At 32.6% G+C, this 27,573-nt stretch overlaps 1 protein-coding gene across 1 annotated transcript in view; it reads right to left on the bottom strand.

The window, feature by feature from the left end:
- The window catches only part of LOC143084985 (phosphoribosylformylglycinamidine synthase-like), a 95,544-nt gene extending 70,177 nt beyond the window's left edge, over positions 1-25,367 (bottom strand). The window contains exons 1-10 of the mRNA XM_076261101.1: positions 25,294-25,367; positions 22,097-22,252; positions 19,871-20,003; positions 17,923-18,221; positions 11,574-11,682; positions 9,671-9,811; positions 8,289-8,413; positions 3,539-3,667; positions 2,745-3,005; positions 2,100-2,330 (exon numbers count right to left, since the gene is read on the bottom strand). Of these exons, the coding sequence (XP_076117216.1) occupies positions 2,100-2,330; positions 2,745-3,005; positions 3,539-3,667; positions 8,289-8,413; positions 9,671-9,811; positions 11,574-11,682; positions 17,923-18,221; positions 19,871-20,003; positions 22,097-22,244 (1,576 nt within the window). The 5' untranslated portion in view covers positions 22,245-22,252; positions 25,294-25,367. The remainder of the gene's footprint in view (positions 1-2,099; positions 2,331-2,744; positions 3,006-3,538; positions 3,668-8,288; positions 8,414-9,670; positions 9,812-11,573; positions 11,683-17,922; positions 18,222-19,870; positions 20,004-22,096; positions 22,253-25,293) is intronic.
- Between the last annotated feature and the right edge of the window lie 2,206 nt (positions 25,368-27,573).

The raw sequence follows: 27,573 nt of genomic DNA, 5'->3' as shown, positions 1-27,573 counted from the left end.
CAAGTGAAGAATAACTCTAACTGTGAGTGTGTTGACATTCCACCAAGTAAAACACCGTACAATATTAATTTGTATTTGTAAGACAGTCATCGCGTTGAATCAGCTAGACGACACTGTTGTGCATGCATCAAACGTAAAGAGCTTCAAATCTGTTCTCACACCCTGCACAATAAATTAGCGGCGATCTCTCAAACCGTTGTATAAAAGCCAGCATCAACATCGACAATTTATTTACATGTCATACAGATACAGTCTGTTACAGACTCTGCTGCTGTAACTTTGTAGACAAAGATTGAGTCGGACCAGCCCAGTGACGAGTCTGCCTCGTTAACCACTAGCCCCATGCCCCAGACTAGGCTAGTATTAAATTTTCAGCTTAGACTAGTAAACTTTAATTATCGCTAGCCCGACCAGACTAGTCTAGTAAGAAATATAACGTCCTTTCTATGTTATTTGAACATATTTGAAGTTAAGATTGACAAGTAATGCAGAAAAGATCGTCAAATAAATGTGTACGAACGTAACAAAGTCTAAACTATCGAGATCAATAATTATACATTTATCCTTAGAAATGAAAACAGAAACGTAAACCAGTCGCAATTAATATTATCCGTACTTCGATCTGTTTTATAACCAGTAGAAAGTGGACCAACACAGACACATTATATTTTCTTATAATAAAGGCAGTTGTTTGTAAAACGAAAAGACTCAAGTTTTCCCCGATTAATTATATATCTATAATGTTTTAACAATGTTTTAGTTTTATTTCACATAATCAATAAAGTTATAAAAATAGATTTATGAGTTTCTTAACAACATTGTGTTCGTACACTTCGATCTTTTTGGTAATAAGAAGGTATGGAGAAAAGTCCAGAACCATGTCAAAACGGATCTATTTGCTTATTACGTAGATAAAAGCAAAAGCTTAAGAAAAATATAACAAAGGGAAAGCTCATAATACCATTGTGGTAGCAATAAACATATGAACAGGTCAAAATGTTTTATTCTGTAAATAAATTATGTAAGCTGGTTCCCGGTTGATTACTACACAATAATGATAACACAAGCAGATTCCAGTTTGTATGTAAAATAGTAAATACTAAACAAAGCGTGGAAGGCAGAGAAACGTTCAGGTCAACAGTATCGGAATCATGCTGCTGAAAGCGTCATTTTTCAAAAAACTGCATTTTACCCCTATTTCCTTTTTTTAGCCTTGTTAGCCATCTTGGCTAGTGGGCGGGGTCATTGATTACATTTTATAAACTACATACCCTAATGATGATTGTGGTTAAGTTTTGATAAAATTGTCTTTCTAGTTTCAGGTGAAGATTTTTGTAAAACATAACAAAAATTTACGAAAAAATTGTTAAAAATTTACATAAAGGGCAATAACTCCTTAAGGGGTCAACTGACAATTTTGGTCATATTGACTTATTTGTAGATCTATAACCAAAAACTGCAAAATTTCCTGAAAATTTCCAATTCAGAGGCAGCAACCCGTATGTTCTATTTTTAGCCATGATGGACATCTTAGTTGTTAGGTGTGTTCATTTTTTAAACTAGATACCCTAGAAATGTTTATGGCCAAGTTTGGTCTAATTTTGGCTGGCAGTTTCAGAGGAGAAGATTTTTATAAAAGTTAACTGACGACGGACCATGGAAGCCAAGTGATGAGAAAAGAGGTGAGCTTTAAAATAATATTATCAATGATCTATGAAAATAAAGTCAAGGTCAGATGAACCCTCCAAGAAAGATGTTTACCCTTTACAGTTATTCCATCATGGAAACTATGGTATAATTCATAGATAACATTGATGTGTTTCAGAGACTGGAAGACGGACAAAATGATTGACATGGTTGACAAAGATAGTATACTGTGGATTCATTATTATTTGTTAGATACCAGTTTTCGTGGATTTCATGGTACCAGTTAAACTTTGAAATCCGTGTTCAATGAATGACAACTTTTCTATAGGTTTGTATGCAGACTTCAGCAAAACCACAAAACTAGATATCAAAGAACATTTTGTACCCTCATAAATCCCCAGTAACTGTATCTAGACCTTCAGATGTTACTCAAAGTTTAACTCTGCTCTTACCGTTCCCTCCTGCTCCTTGATCATGTATGCTTGCAATAGGGTTCTTCTGTCTCATCTCTATACAGGCTCTTATCAAACGATTCAATTTCTGTTCCATTTCTGAGTCGCCCCTTTGGACGGCCCCAAAATCTAATTCCTCCTTGTTGTCCCCCTGAACTTGTACCGATGAGGCAGCTCCCCCACCTACTCCTATCCTGTAGATTGGTCCCCCTAACTTCACTACTTCCATACCTGCAAAATAAGGAATGGTTATATTTAAACTTTTCTTAAACATGGAATGATCAACAAAGTTTGTTGTCATTTGTGTTTTTGAGCATAACTTTAAATATAACAAAGGTGCGCCTAATTTCAATCTTTTTAATCTTTTGTATTAACATGTGTGAAATTCACCTGATTGTATTCACTAAATATCTACAAAATGAATGCTGCATCCAGAAGTCCAGAAAAATGTCACATTCTTGACAATAAGACGTGGAATGATTGCCAATAAGACAACTATCCACCAGTCACCAAACAAGTAAAACTGTGAGCTAATAGTTCAGTGTTACCTTCTTTTTTGAATCATTAGAAAACATAATTCAATAAAACTTGAAAAAGATATCAAATGACAGTTTCATTACAAATTATTTTGACTTGATATCAAACCTTTCTGTGGGACAGCCTTGTTCACATGACATCCTTCTAACTGTCCTATCCCGCCACTAAACATAATAGGTTTGATGTACTCCCTTCTTTCACCATCTGCCAATGTCAAACCAAATGACCTTGCAAAACCAGCCAGAACTGGTTCCCCAAACTTGTTTCCATAATCTGATGCCCCATTACTAGCCTCTATAGCTATTTCTAAAGGTGAGGCGAAGTTTGATGGATAGATACTGGATGGGTCTTCCCAAGGTAATGAATAACCTACAATCACATTTCATATACAGATTCTACAACTGAGCTTATATGGTACTAAAAATAATCTTAGATGGAATTTCTAACTTCATTTTCTATTTTAAAGTTCATTTTCTTCCATGTGCCTTAAATCTATATGTGTTGTGCTCTGTTTTTTCTTTTGATTTGTTGGAGATAGTCTTTCACACCCATAGCGACATTTTGATTTGCAGTTTTCTATTTCTTCATTTTTACACTGCCTCTTGATTCTGACTAAGACCACTATCTTGCAGGAGTAATTAATTTTGATAACTTATAAATGAAACATAAAAACTGCTAACTGAAGATTTAAACAATCACCAATTGATTATTTCTTTTAAAACCAGAGAATTATGAATGCTGGTCATTTCAGTTAAAAATAATCAAAAGCAGGAGATTCTATACTCCCTTTGGGAGTGGACCTGCAAGTCAGAGATTTCATGAGTTTTCCTCATTTGAGGGGAAGACTCCCTCTCATTAAGAAAGGATTGGCATGTATGACACAAATGTTATGTTACCCTCACCTGGTATACGTAGATTACCAAAGCTATAACCTGCAGTGCCAGCCACAACATGTGCTCCACGACCTGTGGCTTGTACATCCCTGATCCTACCCCCAGTACCTGTTGTTGCTCCAGGAAATGGGGCCACACCTAAAAATAGTCAAAGAAACCTTGCTTGCTAAAGGTCCTTGTAATGTAAACAGACAGTCATAACAATAATTTCATATATCCAGCAGACATGACAATGAGCTTTAATGCAGTCAGGATAAATTAACAAAAGATAATTATTATGTAGGTTGTTTGAGCAAGAGCCACATTCTTTATGTTTGTGCCTGTCCCAAGTTAGGAGCCTGAAATTATTGGTAGTTGTTTGTTGATTTTACATATTTGTTTTGGGCCGTTAGTTTTCTCATTTGAATTGTTTTACATTTGTCATTTCAGGGCCTTTTGTAAATGACTATTTGGTATTTGCTTTGCTCATTGTTGAAGGCCATACAGTGACCTTTAGTTGTTAATTTCTGTATTATTTGGTCTCGTGAGAAGAGTTGACTCATTGGCAATCATACATGTACCACATTTTCTTTTTTATAAATAATGCAGAAAGATCCTTTTAAAACTGTTGTTAGAGGCTGCCTTATAATTGGGTGTAAACGTTTTCTCAAGCTTATCCTGAACTAGATAAGTCTTTAAATAAAGGCAATTTATAATTGTATATGGTTTAGACATGTTAGAGGTGGGGATTTTAATCATAATTAGGATAACAAGGTAACAAGAATATGGGCCCATTGCATTTGCGCCAACTTTTTTCAAATCCAATCTTTCATTTGCGCCACAAGGTTATACTTCATTTGCACCATTTTACAGGTAATGAATGATCTATCGCGAATAAGAATTGTTTCTACAGTATTCCCCCTATATAATTGAAAGAGTTCATACTCATTTCTAATACAAAATTAAGATTCACTAAGTTTAGGAATTTTATAGTTAAGATGAAAAGATAGACTTTGTCAATTCAGAGACTAATAGAGGAAATAAATCTGTAATTTAGGATGACTGCACATATGGGTTATCATGTCTCCTGAAAAATGGAGACAAGTCGTTTAGGTATACTAAAAAGTATATTAGTTTTCTCTTTTGAATTTTTTTACATTTGTCATTTCGGGTCCTTTCATATCTGACTATACGGTATGAACTTTGCTTATTGTTGAAGGCCATACGATGACCTATAGTTGTTAAATTCTATGTCATTTTGTCTTTTGTGGAGAGTTGTTTCATTTTTGGCAATCATATCACATATTTTTTTTATAGATTTCAATAAATTAAGTTGTGTTTTTTTTATAGAGCAAACACGTTATATTCTTCGATTGTCCTCTTTGTATATCCCTTGCAATGTATGATCGAAAAATATTCTAAATACAGATTTTTTTTTTAGGAATGGAAGAAAACAATGACTTAAAATGCTTCTTTTACTATAAACTTATAATTTCTTGTATTTACCTGTAAAATGGAATAAATGAAAGGTTTTAGTTTTGGCGCAAATGAAATATGGTTTGTGGCACAAATAAAATATTTTTTTGGCGCAAAAGCAAAGCACCGAAGAATATACACTGAAATGTGTCATAGGTTGTAATTGATAATAATATTGTTAATTTGTCTATTATGCTAAAGTTATGTAATGTGGATTCATTATTATTAGTTTGGTACCAATTTTTGTGGGTTTCGTGGGAACAGGTAAACCATGAATTCAAATGTTCAACGAATGACAAATTTGCGATAGGTTTTTATCCAGAGATTGGTTAAACCACGAAATCAAATATCCATGGAAATGGAAGTTTTCCTCAATCCACCAAAATAAATGAATCCACAGTATCTTGGAAATGTTATATAAATGTGATAGATAGTTCAGTGGTTTGTGCTTTCAATAACAGTCATGGACTCAAATACACTCTTAGATACAAACCTGGTATTATTTGTACAAAATGTATTCTATAGGGCTGTCCCTTACCTTTAAACATTTTTTGAGTATCAGTAGAATACATGTTTAGTGTTTTAGAAGAATACATATGTGTGTATTAGTACAATTCTTGTTTTGTGTAATAGTAGGATAGTTGTAGTATGTTTTAGTATATAAATATATATTTTAAACTTTAGTAATTTTATTATTCCCTAATATTTCTATTTTTTCAGTGCTAATAGACTTAAAGATTAATTAAATACGCTAAAACGTGAGTAAATATATTTTCGCTCAAATTGTTAATTTTTTCCTATTGTGCCTATTTAAAATTACATTTGATATGCCATTTAAATGTTAAAGATAACGCTGAGGTCATTGTTGTCAATAACAGTAATAACTATTTTCTATTAAACATTAGACAGTCAGACATTATAACACATGTGTTTTCAGGAATGTCTATAACCTCTCTCCTGTATATCACATGTCATGTATGTATTAGTGAGCTACCATTAAGGTGAAACAGTAGTATTTCCTATACCTTAGACATAATGATAGCCTTTTTAGAGTTTCACCACTTTCTAACACTGACTCAGAACCTACACATACGGTTAACCAAGGTTTCTACTAGCTTGAAAACAAAAAATTTAAATAATCTCGAAAAGCATTTTGTATTTGTACCTGCTAACAAAGCAGCTAAGTTGTAATTGTTTGATAAAATAACTTTTGGTTGTAACAGTGGCAATCATATGATACCACATCTTCTTTTTTTATATTTACTTAAATACTTAAAACTGAGTTCACAAATTGTACATACCATCTAATTTACTACTGAAGAAAAAGATCTAAGATCACATAAACATGATTTAAAGAAACGGGTAACTGAACACAACAAGGTTCTCACTATGTATTGGCTTTATAACTCTTTATCAATTCATCTGTATCCATCAAATGTTCAATTCTACATGCGTCAGAACTTGGTATAAAATATTGTGACATAGCCCAAGTTAATAGCAGTATTATCTATTTAATAATTATAACTTATAGCATATTTATTCCTCAACTTTTAGGAATTAAGAGCTTATGATGAATTTACAATGACACAAAAACACAACCGGATAGATATTTTCAAACAATATCTGTAGATATTTAGACAATAATACAGCATTCAACAGTAAAATAGATGAAAAAGAGAAACAATACATAAAAGCACATAGAAAACAAAGGATACATATAAACATGTTATTCCATGTCTGATATTGTTTTTGCTAATCTTGAATTTACTGATTATTTCTACTGTTTACGGTTGAATGTTTTGAATTATTGTTATCAAGTAAATTCCAATGTTGTTTTGTAAAATAAAGACTAACTATCAACTGTTTATAACACTAGGCATGTCTAGTTTTGTAATGTGCTAGACGAAAAAATATAAAAATATTATGCTGGTGCATATTATATAAGCTAATGTGCTAGACGAAAAAATATACAAAATATTATGTTGGTGCGCTGGTGCATATTATATAAGGCCAAAAAAAAATATATGTCTGTTTCCTGCTTCCAAGGCAAATAAATCTGGGGTCGGTAGATCGGGATTTTTTTTTTTTTTTTTTTTTTTTTTTTTTTTATTTTTGCACTCCCTGTCAGATTTGCAGTTGGTTACATGTCATGTTTGGTTAGGGTCCTGTACCCCAAAATGATTTAATCCCTTTAAAGAAGCTTTAATTGAATAATCCTCCCAGTGCTGACATTTTTTAAACCTTAATATTGTAGCACATTTGTGCTGGGAGCAGCCATTTTGATTGTTTGGGCATAGTAAAATACGGATCTGGATCGGGGCGGAAATGAATTTTTCCGGATTTGAATAAAAAGATCTAGGGTCGTGGGGTTTGAGTCAGGGTCCGTCGGGAAACAGGAAACAGACATATATTTTCTTTTGGCCTAAGCTTCTTATCTTCGAATTAAGATCATTCTTCATACATTTTGAAAATGCTATGCAGGAATTAAAAACAAACCACTACTTCAAAGGGATAGGTGTTAATGATGAGTCTGTTTTTGTCTTTCTGTGATGATTACTACTGTGTTATATTCTAATATTATCACAATGTCATATGAAAAAAAATGTTTTTTTTGTAAAACAGTTCACACTCCTTTATAAGGCTGCTGTTGATGCAAAGGAAAAGTGGCGATGGTCTCTCCTGGGAGTTCTCTATTGACATCATGTAAGCGTGACGTTGTCTCACATGTGTTTATCACAAAGATTACTGTATTAATATATATTGTACATGTGGGTGTCAACTCCCGTGATCTCAGTGGGGGGCCTAATAATATTTTTCAACCATTTTTCATTGGTGTCAACTCTCCTGATATCAGTGGGAGCCTAATAATATATATCCAACATTTCTGGAATTTCCCACTCCTTGCCCATTTACGATATTTTTGGATAAAGTCATCTGCTTCTTTAGAAAGCATCTTAGAGAGTTTACCCAATTGTAATTAGTTAGTCATGACATGTCGTTCACTTACTTTTACAATCGTTTAAATTTGGCGACAAGCTTGAAATTTAATTGATCAACAATCACCGAATGAAGTATTATATGTTGACAATACCTTATAGATTTGTGAAAAATGTAATGTTAAATATGATGACATACGTGTAGGAAACTAAACAAAAATAACATACCTGTACAAAAGTAAACAAGAATGACATACCTAATAGGATATACTGTAAGCACTAAAGACAAACCTGTGGGAAGGACAAAGGCTCAAACCTGAAGTAAACATATAAGACATACTGTCTAAAAGTAAGCATTAATGACAAACCTGTGGGAAAGTTGTGTGTTTCAGCAGTAAATATAATATGTCTCCCAACATCAATCTCCTCCATTTTACTGACTTCTGTTGTATTAACAGGCTGTATAACTTTAACATCAAATCCCTTTATAGCACTATAATAAAATAACATCAAATCCTTTTATAGCACTACAATAAAATAACATCAAATCCCTTTATAGCACTATAATAAAATAACATCAAACCCCTTTATACCACTATAATAAAATAACATCAAATCCTTTTATAGCACTACAATAAAATAACATCAAATCCCTTTATAGCACTACAAAACAAGAATATGTCCATAGTAAATGGATGCCACACTCCCATAATCATTTTCTATGTTCAGTGAACCCTGAAATTGGGGTCAAAACTTTAATTTGGCATTTAAAATAAAATTAGAAAGATCATATCATAAAGAACATGTGTACTAAGTTTCAGGTTGATTCAATGGACTTCAACGTCATCAAAAACTACCTTGACCAAAAACTTTAGCCTAAGTGGAACAGCCTGAAGGACGGACAGACTGATGGACAACCAATGAATGGACGTACAGACCTAAAAACTTAATGCCCCGTGGTGGGACATAACATTATCATTTGTTAGTGTTATCCATATCACTCCTTCTCCACTGTTATCCTTATGAAATAAAAGAATTAAGCTGACATTTTGGTTATGTGAGCAGACATAGATCTGATTTTTCTCATTCTTGTTATAATATAAATGATCACTTGCATTTAGTTTTAGTTCACAAATTTTTCAGGTAATTTCAGTTTTTGTGCTAAGAAAATTTGATGAAAACTAAGCAACTGCTTCAAATGTCATGTGAACCTTCAATTTATAATGTATAACATGAAAACTGTATCTAACATATAGGATTCTTGTCTTCATGTCAGTCAGACAGGGTTTAGGATCCCAGTTACAGGATACCAGTCTATACCAACGAATGAAGTCCTTTGATAAATCTACTATCTTTTAATGAAATAATGTCCTGAGATGAATATTACCAGTATGTGCTTAAATTCATAGAATATCCAAAGGGTTTTCATTAAACTTTCATTTTCTGTTAAATTTTTAAGTGATTTTAAAATGTATAATGTGGACGATTTTCATTCAAAATATGCATCTTCTTGAGTATTCCAATAATAAGAGCTTGCATTCAGCTATCTGATAAATATATCTGCATGCTGCTTTTACAACAATTGCAATTATTAAGCTGGCATTTTTTGTTCATTCTTCTAAAATTTCAATAACAAATGCACAATATTATTTTTATTTTACACTTTATTTGGTTTCTCTATCAATGTTTACATGAAGTTCTCTGAAAAAAATTGTTTTTGTTGGTGTTTGTCCTAGTTGTGATAAAATACCTGCTGTTGTCTGAAAATTGGATGACATTATTTTTATTTGAATTCTCTTGTGTTGACATTATCATTTTAAATAATGATGTTGGAACCTCCTCATTGTCTACCACCAAGCGTCCTCGGAAAAACCAATGACGACTGTGCTCACTGAAAATATACAAAAATACCACTAATTCTATTAAAATCATACAAGAATGTTTCTATCCAACTAACACTATGACCTGCTAGTAGCTATATGAACTTGGGGGTGATTTCTTAAATAGGACTAACCTCAAGTTAATAGTAAATCGACATTAGTGGTGTTCCGATGATCAGAATAAGTCAGAAATCAGTTGGTTGGGTCTGGGGATGTCGATAATCATTGGGATTTTGTTCAATCCATTGTCGTTATAGTTTCCGGACTTTTAGCATATCAACTTCCGGTCCGTACATGCGCAGTCAAACAAATGAAACGAAAAATATCAGTTGATGACAATAACAAGGTCAAACATTCTATAATCAAAGACACAACCAATTTCTTTCTTTATAAACATGATAAAAGCATTGACTATACAGATTGATCGTATGCTATTTAATATAAATAACTTTTTACGAAATACTTTCTTTCATTTCACGTACTTGTTACCATCAAGAGCGTACATGAAATCATTCTGATTTTAGACAAAATAAAATTTTTTGTTACTTTAGAACATAGTGCAAATTGCCTTTGATTAATGTTATATCCATTTGTTGCATCAAAAACATCATATTCCTTTCCAAATTGCTTATCAAATATGTCAAACATCGTTTAATTTTGTAATTTTCAGGATTTGTCCGCCATTGAAATATATATGAATCACGGATCGATACGCATCAACTTTGTAAGAATTTCTTGCAATTATAAGTACATACTCACGAATGACACAGCTGACAGAATCACAAAAATGAAAAATAAGCATTCTAGACAAATTAACAGACATTTGTTGTATCCTTTACTTAAATGTATATATTTCAATGCAAATGCATTGTTTTATATTTTTATTAATTTTAAAATTGCTTAAAGTTAGTTAAATACTTTATAAATCTATTTTTAATGAGAAGCATTCAAATTTTTATACAGCTATGTATTTGAAATTATAATGTGCGTAATACCATTAAAATTTAGAAATTTTAGTGTCATTGTTGGAAATAAATGTTGTAATTATAAGACATAAATATGTTCAATCTGAATCGAAATTCTAATTAATTCACTGTTTTAATAGCTAATTAATAAAATATGAAAAGGAAACAAAAGATCAAATATGAATATATAAAACGCTGCAATGATATAGAATAAACGCATTAGACATGTACAATGTGACTAAAAGCATGATTTCATTTACAAAAAAAAGGGCAATGTATAAAGATGCGATTATAATTGATAGTTGGTTGGTTGCTGTCAACCAATAGTAATAGATAATCGGTTGGTAATTTTAACCGATTATCCAACACTAATCAACATATTTAGAAGATTTCTGAAAAGTACCTTACTTTGGAATCGTACATAATCATTGATTAAAAACAACTTGGGAGGCAAATTTCTAATAAAACACCATGCAACTTAAAGCCTTGGGAGACAATGCAAAAAAAGATAAATGATTTAATGAGCAGCAACTTTTGAATGTTTGAAAATAACATATTGATACATTTCAACCAGTTCCATTACAGAATAAATAATACTAGTCAAATGTATTCCTTCAGTGTATGTTCACTTATATGTTAATATGTCTTTTGATTGACTTAAAGTCATTTCAATGGGTATTTTATAGTGTGTCTTTGTTGTGATGTTACACTATTGTTTTGGGTAAGGGTGTAGCTTCGTGCCTCATAAAATTTAAACATTCAGGCATTACCTTTTTGACAAAAACAGATCAAAACATTCAGGCATTACCTGTTGGACTGAGCCAGATCAAAACATTCAACATTTGTAGGATTTCTTTGGATAGTTTCTTTAAACAGCTTGGTATAGTAATCTAGATCCCAGTTATCAAATGCTAAACCTGAAATATATATAAAGATTGTATGCATTCTACATGGTAAACCTGTAATATATACAGATTGTATGCATTCTATATGGTAAATGTGAAATATAGATGTTATATGCATTCTACATGGTAAATGTGAAATATATACATATTGTATGCATTCTATATGGTAAATGTGAAATATATACATATTAAAAGCATTTCATATGGTAAACATGAGCTTGTTTTGCTGGCACTCTTTACCATTGTTTTTTTAAATCATAATTGCAGTTCAACCCTTTGTTCTATTTTTAGTAACGATGGCCATTTTGGTTGATCAAACAGGACTAGAATCACAATTAAATACAAATGACATAGTAGTTAGATATAGTATACACAAATGATGACATAGTAGTTATATATAGTATATACAAATGATGGCTTGCTTTCAACGTTATAAAGGCACATCACTCAAGAACGGTAAAAGTGATGCAAACCCACATTTCTTTATCATACTTGATCTGTGTTTTGTGGTAACAAGCATTGTGAAAAAATTTCATAGCATTTGGTTGATGCAAACTCAAGGAAGGGAACAGAAACCCTTTTGTAAAGGAGCATAACTCTAGAATAGTAAAAGTGATGACTTACAATACAATTCAAACTTGATATGTGTATTGTGGTAATAAGTATTGTGTTTAAGTTTAAGTATATCATAACTTAGGGGACATGCTATCACCCACCCACACATACTAATTTCTGAATTTCTGTATTTTACTCTTGCAACAATTAAATGTGCTAATAATACCTCTTACTTGATGCTAAATCAAGACATTGTCTTTTCCCCTGAAAAAAATAATCAATCAGTTGATCCTAAAACTGTGAAAAGTCAACGCCTCCTCCTTAGCCTAGACTTACAACTGTGAAAAGTCAACGCCTAGACTAAAACTGTGTATGGTCTGACTTTCAATTAACACTTTAAATGTACGTATGTGATACTGTTGATAATGTTTTTACTTCCTCTTCTTTTAATGGGCAAGCCTGAAACAAGTCCATCAAGTTATTCTTGACGATGGGAAATACAGAGTCTTGTCGCTATATTGCAGGTCAGAAAAAAAAGACTTTTTTAATTTAAATTTTCAGCATTGAATTTTGTTCTTACATATTTTTAATTCTTTTTTAACAATGTAACATGGATTTTAAGAGGGTTTGTTCTCTGGGGAAAAATCAGGCTTCATGGAAAAATTATTCCATACCTGATGAAGTATAAGTTTAATAAGTTTCACAAATAAAGAAGCTACTTTTACATACCACTCCTTTCAAATAAATCTATAATTTCTTATTAATCACAAATAATTTTCAAATTTCTATAAAAGATGTGTTACAAGTGTAAGTAATGGTTAAAGCAATTTCTGTTTGTGAATAAGAACTTAATTTTTCACAGTTTAAGGTTACAAGAGCGCAATTATTGGTAATGCATTTTCCATAGGGTACCACTAGTGTTCCGTATTTTTTTTCTCGAAGACTACACAAACTAGGGAAAAACAGGTGGCAGTTCCTGTTACTAGAAATGCCAGTGTTGCATTACAACCAAAAAAAAATATAGGGTCATGCGGCTCAAATTGACTTAAAATGCAGTTGAAAAAGATCGTCTACTTTTTTCGCTTAATGAAAAAGGCATATTTTTAATGGCTCCGACATGCAGAAATTGAAGATATTTTCTATACTTCGTAAAATGTGAATATGATTTTCAGCAATTTTTAAACCTAATTGGATAAGCTTTCGATTAAATGTAATTCCAATCCTGTATCAACCAATCAGAACATGTATAGGATTCTATTCTGAGTACCATCTTGGGGTAAAAAACTTGCCGTTAAAATGTAAACAAATAATTGCGCTCTTGTAACCTTAAGGAGGTAGACCTAGGTTAAGGGAAATAACTCTTAAAATCATCAGTATGTTTGTGTCAACCATTTTCAAAAATATGTTCTAAGCTTATTTTCAATCTGTTTCAGGTAAATGCTTAAAATACATTGATGAACTTGACTTTTACAAATGCTTAACTGATTTGAAGAGTTATCTCCCTGATCCAAGGTCTACCCCCTTAAACTTAAAAGATATGAATATTCAGGTGCAGATCCAGGATTTTGAAAAACAGGGAAGGGGAACATTACAAGCCAATGTTTGGATTAACACTTGTAAAAAGTTTATGCATTTATCATTAATGAGGCTAAAAAAGTTAGGGCCTATATCCACCTCTGATATTAACTTATGAATATAAAAATGAATAGAAACATCTGAAATCAACTTTTTTAAATAAATCTGATTCTAAATATCAAACTTTAATCAATTTATGTCACTGACCAGGAACATATGGATTAGTAACAAACGTTTTTGGGACAATATTGCTATATTGAAACTTGTTATTTCTTTTTGTCTGCTATAACATAATTACTGGTAACCATAGATATTTAATTCAATATAGTAGATTCTCTAAGGAACATACAGGTAAGATTACCCCTGTAGTTTTAGAAAAGAAGATTTATTTAATTTTATGCCAAATAATGGACTACTGCATAAGCCACAAATGGCAAAAGCTCACCTGACCACACCATATAAGCTATTTATTTCTATATCAACTCCCATACACCTCTCTTCACACCTACATTGGCTCTCTAAAATCTCTCTTCACACCATATATTTCTATATTGGCTCTCTTTAAAAACCTCTCTTCACATCATATAACCTACTCATTTCTATATTGGCTTCCTAAAACCTTTCACACACCATATAACCTACCCATATCTACATTGGCTCCCTAAACCTCATACATGTGATGGACTATGAAACTCAGATCAGGAGATTTGGAAATTTTGGTCAGGAGATTAGGACTCAGATCAGGAAGTTTTTTATCGACATAAATTGTGTCGTATATGTAACCGTATGATGTAGAAATTGTGTTTTTTCTTCAAATTTCCATCAAATTGTTATATGCTTAATATATGTAGTACCCTTATTGCCTTTCTATTTGAATGAAAATAAAATATTAAGAAGAATCTGTTTCTTTTTTTGTTTTGTTTTTGATAATTGAGTGTACACTGTCATTATATTTATTTTTATTGTATAGCAATATAATATTTCCCACAGAACGTAACCAAAAGTTAGCGTGCAATAAATTCTAATATAGCACTAGTGCAATAAATCTTCAAAATTCATGATGTCATTAACGACAAAATCTTAGTTTAAACCAATTTTTACTTTCAAATATTATATTGCTATACAATGAAAGGGTTATTGCATGAATATTGGGGAATATTGTCCCTCGTAGAACATATATTGCACTCGCAAGCTCGTGCAATATAAAATTCTACTCGGGACAATATTCCCCAATATTCATGCAATAACCCTATAATCTTATCTGTATAGATTTGTATTTATGTCTCCATCTCCTTCTCATTGGTAACTGCATGTATAGACAAATAAGAAAGAAATATGCTATACATGTATATTTGTAACATGATAAATTAATAAGAAAAATAACAAACACTATTAATAGCATTGCATGGTTTTGAAGCATTATGAAAGTCATATTTGTGGAAATGTTTTGCTATCTAAAGTCTTTTATACTGACTTTAACAATTCTCAATCTCCAGGTTTTGTTAGAACTGAGGATTATTATTCAGTCTAAACAAGTAAAATGTTCATGTCACTAATTTGGCAGACAGACTTACTATATAAACTTCAATTTAATCCTTGAAAAGAAGTCTAGATTGGTAAAATAACTTATAAATTTATTATTTTTCATTTGTCCCAAAACATTTTAATTCATTTAATAACCATTCTTTTATAATTATTTGATTAAAATATTATTCATTTATAGTCTTTTTACAATTTACATTTTTAAAACCAAAATAACTTAAAACAGGATAAATCAAAGGGAAGTAACCAAATACACAAAGTTTTTATAACACAACCGCAGTTAGCCAGAGGTAAACATCGTTGATTACCAGTATGTTTGACACCCAAGCTGTCAAGTGAAGCCATATAATTATACTTCTTCTTTGATTTACAGGTAAAATTTAACACAGGTGTCAATTACACCTGTACGGTAGTAAGCAATTATCAAATATGGCGGCTGAAAATTTTCATTCATAAAATATTTCATACACAGGAGTTTTTTCTCCTAAATGGGAGGACAGGAGGAGACCCCTGAAAACGGGATTTTTGAACTCCCGTCAGGAGGTTCACATGTATGAAACCTCTCTACACACCATATAACCTACCCTTTTCTATATTAGCTCCCTTAAACCTTTCTACACACCATATAACCTACCCATTTCTATATTGGCTCCCTTAAACCTCTCTACTGACCATTTAACCTACTCATTTTTATATTGGTTCCCTTAAACCTCTCTACACACCATATAACCTACCTATTTCTATATTGGCTACCTAAGAATTTTCTTCACACCATAAAACCTACCCATTTCTATATTGGCTCCCTAAAATCTATCTTCACACCATACAACCTACCCATTTCTTACTTGGCTCCCTAAAACCTCTCTTCACACCATATAACCTACCCTTTATATATTGTCTTCCTAAAACCTCTCTTTACACCATATAACCTACTAATTTCTACATTGGCTCCCTAAAACCTCTCTTCACACAATATAATCTACCCATTTCTATATTGTCTTCCTAATACCTCTCTACACACCATATAACATACCAATTTCTATATTGTCTTCCTAAAACCCCTCTTTACACCATATAAACTACTAATTTCTACATTGGCTTCCTAAAATCTCTCTTCAAACAATATAACCTACCCATTTCTATATTGGCTCCCAAAGACCTCTCTTCACACCATATAACCTACCCATTTCTATATTGGCTCCCTAAAACCTCTCTTCCGCCATATAACCTACCCATTTCTATATTGGCTCCTTAAAACCTCTCTTCTCACCATATAACCTACCCATTTCTATATTGGCTCCCTAAAACCTCTCTTCACACCATATAACCTACCCATTTCTATATTGGCTCCCTAAAACCTCCTTTAACACCATATGACCTACCCATTTCTATATTAGCTCTTTAAAACCTCTCTTCACACCATATAACCTACCCATTTCTATATTGGCTCCTTAAAACCTCTCCTCACACCATATAACCTACCCATTTCTATATTGGCTCCTTAAAACCTCTCTCCACACCATATAACCTACCCATTTCTATATTGGCTCCCTAAAATCTATCTTCACACCATACAACCTACCCATTTCTTACTTGGCTCCCTAAAACCTCTCTTCACACCATATAACCTACCCTTTATATATTGTCTTCCTAAAACCTCTCTTTACACCATATAACCTACTAATTTCTACATTGGCTCCCTAAAACCTCTCTTCACACAATATAATCTACCCATTTCTATATTGTCTTCCTAATACCTCTCTACACACCATATAACATACCAATTTCTATATTGTCTTCCTAAAACCCCTCTTTACACCATATAAACTACTAATTTCTACATTGGCTTCCTAAAATCTCTCTTCAAACAATATAACCTACCCATTTCTATATTGGCTCCCAAAGACCTCTCTTCACACCATATAACCTACCCATTTCTATATTGGCTCCCTAAAACCTCTCTTCCGCCATATAACCTACCCATTTCTATATTGGCTCCTTAAAACCTCTCTTCTCACCATATAACCTACCCATTTCTATATTGGCTCCCTAAAACCTCTCTTCACACCATATAACCTACCCATTTCTATATTGGCTCCCTAAAACCTCCTTTAACACCATATGACCTACCCATTTCTATATTAGCTCTTTAAAACCTCTCTTCACACCATATAACCTACCCATTTCTATATTGGCTCCTTAAAACCTCTCCTCACACCATATAACCTACCCATTTCTATATTGGCTCCTTAAAACCTCTCTTCACACTATATAACCTACCCATTTCTATATTGGCTCCCTAAAACCTCTCATCACACCATATAACCTACCCATTGCTATATTGGCTCCCTAAAACCTCTCTTCACACCACATAACCTACCCATTTTTAACTTGGCTCCCTAAGACCTCTCTTCACACCATATAACCTACCCATTTCTAACTTAGCTACCTAAAACCTCTCTTCACACCATATAACCTACCCATTTCTATGTTGGCTCCATAAAACCTCTCTTCACACCATATAACCTACCCATTTCTAACTTGGCTCCCTAAAACCTCTCTTCACACCATATAACCTACCCATTTCTATATTGGCTTTTTCTAAAGCTTCTCTTCCCTCCTTTATCACATCAACTTCATAGATGTCCTCTGTTTTATGTTCCAAATTAAAATCATCTACAGGACTGCTGTATCTGCATTCTGTCATTCTATCATGTAATGTGTTGACAATAGCACTCTCAGAATCGGCATTCAGGTCGAAGGTTGATTCAAATTGAAGAAAGTAGCGTGTTGAGTATTCAACTCTAGTTACCATCTTCAAACCAGCTGACTTACACATTGAAACAGCATTTGTTGAGAAAGGGGTAGAGAAATTCAATCTACAGAAAAAAAAATGTTTAAAATCCTCTTGATTACTGTCTGACAATGAATAATTTTGTAGGAAGATGTGTCACGATACCCAGAAACATTATTCTGGCTGCTACAACAAATCTGTACTAACTATTAACGATACCCAGAAACATTATTCTGGCTGCTACAACAAATCTGTACTAACTATTAACGATACCCAGAAACATTATTCTGGCTGCTACAACAAATCTGCACTAACTATTAATGTGTGTGTTTAACTATCAAGCAGCAAATATTAACTTTCATTACTTAAGTTTGATCTATAACTCTAGTACTAATATTAACTTTCATTACTTAAGTTTGATCTATAACTCTAGTACTAATATTAACTTTCATTACTTAAGTTTAATCTATAACTCTAGTACTAATATTAACTTTCATTACTTAAGTTTGATCTATAACTCTAATACTAATATTAACTTTCATTACTTAAGTTTGATCTATAACTCTTACTAATATTAACTTTCATTACTTAAGTTTGATCTATAACTCTAGAACTAATATTAACTTTCATTACTTAAGTTTGATCTATAACTCTAGTACTAATATTATTTAACTTTCATTACTTAAGTTTGATCTATAACTCTAGTACTAATATTAACTTTCATTACTTAAGTTTGATCTATAACTCTAGTACTAATATTAACTTTCATTACTTAAGTTTGATCTATAACTCTAGTACTAATATTAACTTTCATTACTTAAGTTTGATCTATAACTCTTACTAATATTAACTTTCATTACTTAAGTTTGATCTATAACTCTAGTACTAATATTAACTTTCATTACTTAAGTTTGATCTATAACTCTAGTACTAATATTAACTTTCATTACTTAAGTTTGATCTATAACTCTAGTACTAATATTATTTAACTTTCATTACTTAAGTTTGATCTATAACTCTAGTACTAATATTAACTTTCATTACTTAAGTTTGATCTATAACTCTAGTACTAATATTAACTTTCATTACTTAAGTTTGATCTATAACTCTAGTACTAATATTAACTTTCATTACTTAAGTTTGATCTATAACTCTAGTACTAATATTAACTTTCATTACTTATGTTTGATCTATAACTCTAGTACTAATATTAACTTTCATTACTTAAGTTTGATCTATAACTCTAGTACTCATTTTTATAGTTTAGTTATATATAGTGTCTGGAGTTGTTGTTTCTCAGTCTCATGTGGGAAGACATCAAATCGGAGACATAATTTCCAGCCTCCTATATGTTACTTATATCAAACAGGCTACAATATCCCTAGAGTTGAATATGTATTCTATTTGATGGGGTATATATTTTGCCATTTGGAAAATGTTCTTCAATCAGAGTAGCTATTTTAAACTAATGGTGAATGATTCCTACATTATAATAACTTTTTGATCACTTGTTTCAACCCAAGAATAAATACAAGGATTAAACATTGATTTTCAATGATACAGTCATTCTTACATTTTTGCATTTCTAATCTTTCAATGTTTTTTTTGTTCCAGTAATTACTACAAAATTTGTAATAACAAAAGCAATTTTTTTTTCAAATCATTTGATAAATGATCATAATGTTTATATGTGTGCAAGTGAACACACTTATACATATTTGTTGTTACTTATACCTTGGACCAATCTCTACAAGTAAACATTTCATTGTATCTTCAGTTTTTAGATATGGCTTCCTTGAAAGTGCCGTCTTTTGAAATGGTGTCTTTAAAATCCACATTAGTTTACTTTCATCTTCAAATTCCAAACCTGTAATTAATATATTTATCATTAAGTTTTCAAAAATTCAATGTTTATATGTTCAGTAGCAAGACAAACAAAGTTGATTCCTTCCTTCTTACAATATTGTTCTCTGTATTGTAGTAAACAAGGAAATCATAGGAAGAAAAGTAAAACCTTTATCATGTTTATAGTAAAACCTTTATCATGTTTATAGTAAAACCTTTATCATGTTTATAGTAAAACCTCTATCATGTTTATAGTAAAACCTTTATCATGTTTATAGTAAAACCTCTATCATGTTTATAGTAAAACCTCTATCATGTTTATGCCAATAACCAAGTCTAAAACATCAACTTGTATCAACAGAAATGCAGAACTCTCATTCAGAATGAACATTCTTTAATAATTCTTAAATGATTTGCATATTTATAAACACTTGAGAGTGATTGGTTCAATAAAATATTTTTCTTGGTTAAACTTAGATAGACCATGGTCTCCTTAATTAGCTGCTGTTGTTGCCTATACATACACTTTGTTGATTACCCTGTTATATAGCCATGCTTTTATGGAATCCTTGGGTTCCATCAAAATCTGAATGGAAATTAGAAATACAAATGTTTTAATTGAGAATGAAGGATTAGACACATTTTTCCAGAGGTGTGTAAACTGGGCACTGGTCAGCTGACTCACACTTCTGACTGTTTGTGAGTTTATTATTCACATAAACGTCTTATATCTGACCATTAAATTATCTGACTTTGTAAACTTTCCACTGACCAGTAGTGCCAACATTTATCTGACTTTGTAAACTTTCCACTGACCAGTAGTGTCAACATTATCTGATTTTGTAAACTTTCCACTGACCAGCAGTGTCAACATTTATCTGACTTTGTAAACTTTTCACTGACCAGTAGTGTCAACATTTATCTGACTTTGTAAACTTTCCACTGACCAGTAGTGTCAACATTTATCTGACTTTGTAAACTTTCCACTGACCAGCAGTGTCAACATTATCTGACTTTGTAAACTTTCCACTGACCAGCAGTGTCAACATTATCTGACTTTGTAAACTTTCCACTGACCAGCAGTGTCAACATTTATCTGACTTTGTAAACTTTCCACTGACCAGTAGTGTCAACATTTATCTGACTTTGTAAACTTTCCACTGACCAGCAGTGTCAACATTATCTGACTTTGTAAACTTTCCACTGACCAGCAGTGTCAACATTATCTGACTTGTGTAAACTTTCCACTGACCAGCAGTGTCAACATTACCTAACTTTGTAAACTTTCCACTGACCAGCAGTGTCAACATTTATCTGACTTTGTAAACTTTCCACTGACCAGCAGTGTCAACATTATCTGACTTTGTAAACTTTCCACTGACCAGTACTATCAACATTTCACTGATTCAATCCTTGACATACTTATTGACCTTTCACAATAATCTTGCCTTGTGCTAAAGACATTAACGTACGCCAATGTGATACAGTTGTACTAGAGAGTTTGAATATATAGGGCATTCAATATCGATTTTTTTTTACTGACATTTGGCACAGCGAGTTTTGATATGCATTCTCCAAGTATTTATTAGAATTATGCCTGTTCAAAGATATTTTAGTTTCATTTTGACATGTATGCATTTAACCCATTTTGTTATTCCAACACTTCTCAGAAAGTTAGCACAAACTTACAAATGATATGATTATATGTGCTTAGTTATGCATCCTTTAATTTATAGACCTATAGGTTAGCTTCTAGTTGAAGGTTCCAAGTAGTAAATAGAAATGAAATTGAAGTAAATAATGTCTTCAATGGTCTTCAACTGCTACAAGCTTAATGGCACTGGCTGGGGTTTCAAACAAATGTTCAGTTCATACAATTTTTTTGCTGGAAAAATCCTTTAAAATGTATGTACAGCGTGACCTGTCTTATCCAACACACTTGGGGACCAGAAAAAGTCGGATTAAGCAGGGTGTCAGAATACTCAGGTTTATTTTACAAGGATATGCATATTTTGGGATTGCAAATGTGTTGGTTAAAGCAGGATGTTGGAATAATAAGGTGTCAGATTAGGCAGGTTACACTGTATATCATTTGTATATATTTATACAATTTACCATCATCTTCATCAATATCGACATAGAAACACTGCTCCATTTTTAAGTCCTTTAGATTTTCTCTTAAGATGTTTTGTACTTTTGTTTGAGCCACATGATAGAAACGTCCTGTACATGGTGATTCTCTGTAATACTTCACTACAACCATTCTCCAATCTAAAATAAACAAAATAGGGTTGGGTTTTTCTTAAATCTTTATGTTAAAAAGGTTTGCAGTCTCAACTAGGATATAAATTTACTGTGAAAAAAAATATTCTGGATTTTATGGAGAATATTACCAAGTCAGTCTGTGCAAATGATAACTATGATAACTAGATCTTCTAAACAAATGCAATTTTTAATATTTTGGTTTAAATAATTAAATAAAATAAAACACTATCAAGCCCTAAAAACTCTTATGAGAGAAGAAGACATTTTTTCCTTTCAGAATCTGTATGAGGGGATGTGGTTATATGGTCTCCATAGAAATGAAAGTTGCAAATGGCAGTACATTTGCACACCAAATATTAATGATTTAACATTAGCATGATTAGCTTTAGTGGTTCATCTTAATCAAAATCAAGTACATGCATGACATGTTAACTAAGCAAAAGTTTCAAAATCAATAGACCATGACTGAAGTGTAAGGACAAAATTTTCTCCATGGAATTCAAATGAGATATATGCTAACCAACATAACCAGGTCAGGAATAACCCATTTGTTGGTGGATGTTACCTCAATTCAGGTATAATCCCCCCTTTGACATCTATCATTGTCTATATGTAAACATGAAAATGGGATACACCAATCAAGGTATAAAGCAGATTTTATCCACAACAAATTTTAAGTTAAATGGAGCATATTTTTGCATTTACCATTTAGTGATGACATGTAATAAATTCTGACACTTCATCAATCATGCTGCATTTTTTTTTATTTTTAGAGAAACATAAAACTAATATGTATAATCCATCAATTATGGTTATTCCAGACCTGATAACCATTTCTTTGCCTTTGGAATAGAAATCAATAGATCAAGAGAATTCATGACAAATTGCCCACACCTAATGGCCCCACTTTTTCACCAACTCGCCCCACTTTCTAAAAAATCACCCACTTTTGTTTACAAATTCACCCCACTTATGAAAAGGATAAAATCCCATTAAAAATAAGTTGGATAATCTACTCCATTTATGAAAAGGGAAATAATCCCTCTGATATAAGGTATGCCAACTCACCTCCCTTCATCCCTTGTGAAAAATAGATAATGTATTTAGTAATACCAACTTGCCCCACTTGTGAAAAAAATGCAATCCTTTGTATATCTATGTTCCTGTCCCACTTATAAATAAAATCAATACCTACTAAATCCTTAGATAAACATATTTTTTCCCTTAATGGTTTTACACTAGTCATTTTTGGCACCCTTTATAGCTTACTGTTCGATGTGAGCCAAGCTTTGCTCCGTGTTGAAGACAGTACTTTGACCTATACTTAATGGTTTTCTTCTACAAATTGTGACTTGGATAGAGAGTTGTCTCATTGGCACTCATACCACATCTTCTTATATTTATTTTGTAGATTTTTTCTTTTTGATGCAATAAAGAAGTGAGTAGTAGATGTGAATACAAACTAGCCCCACTAGTGAAAAATAGAAAAATCCTGATGAATTGAGTCATGCCAACTTAACACACTTATGAAAAATAGATAGTACCTGAATCAAGATGAGTCATGCCAACTAAATGTCAATAATAATAATTCAATAAATGTTCCGTTTTTTTGTATTCTGTGTACAAGATTAATTTTTAGTTAAGTGGGGCCAGTTGGCAGACCTGAAATTATACATTCATCTAGTTTTAATTTTTTTCATTATGGTTCATCATAACCTTAAATTGGCAAATATGGCTGTATTTACACCACAAATTTTACTCTTGAGTATGTACAGACAAACCTGTGCTCCTGCAAAAGTTTTAAGGCATAGCAGGACTAAGATAATTAAATTTGAAATGCATTTTACAATTCAGAAATTTATTAACTTTTCTGGATTTTGCTATTCATTTTTTTTCATTCCCGCAGAAGTGCATAAAATAAACTAATTAGGGAAAACGTTTGAGAAGCTCCCCTCATATAATCAATGTTGTGAGTAATATTTATTTAAATGGACAATAGATGGACCATAGACACCTGTAAACAATGGGTGATTTTAACTTGTGGAACTGAATGGACCGTATCAAATGAAACTGGTGTGTTTATTTTGCTATCTTTTGCAGACTGGATAAAAATGCACATCAAAATCCAGGCAAGTCATTAATTTTCTGAAACATAGACTTCATACAACTTTTATATACCTAGGCTAGGTCCTGCCATGCCTTAAAACTTTCCTAGAAGCATTAGTTTGTCTGTACCCATAGTAGATTTAGAGGTGTAAAAAATGGCCATATTTTTCAATTCCTTCAGATGAAGCTTAGGTGGGACAAGAGAAAAATTAACGGGCTTTGACCCTTTTCACAAAAGGGGCGATTATTTAAAAAGTCGGGAGAGTTGGTGAAAAAGTGGGTCGATTTGGTTTGGGTCGATTTGTCCTGCTTCCGTTTATGATTTTTTAATAAATCATGCATTCTAATTTAATTAAACTGGACCCCTGTTGTGTTCACTTATCGCTACACTGACAACAGGTATGGCCTAAATCCCGTGGTCAGAATAATTCGACGAGACTAGTACATCATGGGCTATGTTTAATTATGTATTATACTGATAGCAATTCAAAGAACAATAAGCACATTTATTACCCTTCTGAGTTTTTAAGGGAATAAAAGATATCGGCTCAGTTTGTCAAGAACATGTTAACACGCTCGTTGGTCATTTATCTTTGCTACTACCAAGGGGTAAATTAACAGATACTTGTTTATTTTGCGGCATCGCAGTATTAACATTTGAGGTCAATTTCCTATCACTTTAATTTGCCAATTTTATTAGCGAATCGTTGAATTTGTAAGACTCATCCAATTAATACCAATGTGACAATAGCTCCAACCCGTTCCTTCGGTACAAAGCTATAGATAGAACGGCGGACCAGTTTATAATTTAATGAGGTGAACGTTTAAGCAGGTTTGTTATGGTTCTTGGTGTCCCTTGCTGTAGTAAATGAGTGCAGAGAGGGTCGGTGATTTTTGTTTTTGTTTCTTGTTTTACCACACAATATACATGACAGACTTACCGAAACATGTGAAGACAAAAGCCGACAAAAAAATGTTTAACCAAAAATATATGTTACCTTATCCCACTTTTTTACTCAGAGCTTTTTTAAAGATAAAAGAATTTTAACACGTGAAAATTACCCGCTGATTTTCAATTACGTGGTTTTTAAAGTGAAGAGTCAAACGTGGTACAACCAAATACCGGTAACCGAAGAACGTTTTCAGTCCACAATAAAACGTACGTAATTATTGTGTACATGTATCGTTACTCGTACGGATCTATGTAAGAAAGATAGTTGACTTCTGAACATGCAGACGTTTTATAAATGTCACACCAATAGAATTATAAAATACTGTAAATTTTCTTACGTGTTTTTTTATGCCATTCTATGTGTTAGCCGAAAAATAAACTATTGCCTATATTGCCTATTGCTTATTTGGTGTACTGTGACTAAAAATAATATAGTACCACCAGAGACATATAATACATCTCTGGTACCACACACTGACTTGAAGCAATGGCAAATTATAAATTGGACGGATAAACGAAACAAAATATGGGATGAATAATGGTATTATACAGTAAACTATTCAGAGACTGAAGGGACAATGACTAATTGATGTATATCCCCAGATCAGCAATGAAAAGAAGCAATTTATTAATTAACTCCACACTAAATGCGGATTCTAATTAAAACACTAAATGTGTCATGAGTAACTGAATTTAAAGGTGTACCCTTGAATTGGAATAAAAGTATCTTATCTATGCATTCAGTTGAAAAATAAAAGGTACGAGATACGGAACGAGTTGGTTCGTAGCGCTACTTTCTTAATTTATTTCGATAAACAATCACGGTGTCAGGCAGGTAGATTGTTGGACATTGGCGGAAGGGGGCAATTATCATATATGTCTGTGTCGGGCAGTTAGATTGTTGAACATTGGCGGAAGGGGGCAATTCTATAATACTAAAATTACGAGGTCCAATTTGTCAGCCGTCATCACGTAAAAACGACGAATCACAGAATTCAACTTTATATATAACTAATATAGTACAAAGGTGCAGATTAAAAATTACACCACTCCAGGCCCTTTTGTTTTCCACGTAATTAATATTGCCAATAATGAAGAAGTTCCGGGTCGAGTCCGCTACCGATACCAATAGTATATTCACCTGTTACCATTACCTTATCTGTACGTTCCGCATCTGACAGGCGCACCATCAAACGTTATATTCAGGATTAATATGCTATATACACGGGTCATAACCACAGGGTTGACACTACTAAATTGTCAAATTGTTACCTATTGTAGTATTTTAATCAGTTAGACTTTCTAAGATAACAATACGAATACTAAAAATCTGGACTAAAAATAAGGCGTATAAGTACAGTTTTCAATTTGTTAGTGGGCATGACTTAAACAGCGAAGCAAAGAATTCAACTTTACTTATAACTTATATAGGACAATACTCCAGGACCTTTTGTTTTCCAAATAATTAATATTACCAATAATTGATAAGTTCCAGTTCGACGGGTTCAAACAGAAAGACTTGAAAGCAGAGAAAAACTGTGTATCTTATAATCGGCATGACTTTAACAGATGACAATACTAATACTAAAATAAGGCTTGCGCATAGTTATATACTTTAATTCAGTCACGGACCCGTGATATCACGGGTGTGTTCTAGTATTATATATATTTCTGAATCGGGCAGGTAGATTGTTGGACATTGGCGGAAGGGAGCAATTATCATTTATTTCTGGTGTCGGGCTGGTAGATTGTTGGACATTTTGCGGAAGGGGGAAATTATTATATATTTCTGTGATTCACGTTTGGACAGTGACGGAAGGGGCAATTATTATATATTTCTGTGTCGGGCAGGTAGCCATGATTGTTGGACAGTGACGGAAGGGGGCAATAATTTATTATACATTTCTGTGTCGGGCTGGTAGATTGTTGGACAGTGACGGAAGGGGGCAATTATTATATATTTCTGTGTCGGGCATGCAGGTAAATTGTTGGACAGTGACGGAAGGGGGCAATTATTATATATTTCTGTGTCGGGCATGCAGGTAGATTGTTGGACAGTGACAGAAGGGGGCAATTATTATATATTTCAGTGTCATGTCACAGTGGCGGATCCAGAACTTTTCCTAAGGGGGGCCGCTGACTGACCTAAAAGGGGGGGGGGGCGCTCCAGTCATGCTTCAATGATTCCCTATATAATCAACCAATTTTTTCCCACGAAAGGGGGCACCCAGCCCCCCCCCCCCCCCCCTGGATCCGCCTATGCATGAAC

This window comes from Mytilus galloprovincialis, chromosome 8 (assembly GCF_965363235.1).
Source record: "Mytilus galloprovincialis chromosome 8, xbMytGall1.hap1.1, whole genome shotgun sequence".
In the NCBI taxonomy this organism is placed as follows: domain Eukaryota; kingdom Metazoa; phylum Mollusca; class Bivalvia; order Mytilida; family Mytilidae; genus Mytilus; species Mytilus galloprovincialis.
The sequence above is the reverse complement of the archived record's forward strand: the minus strand, read 5'-3'. Positions and strand labels throughout refer to the sequence as shown.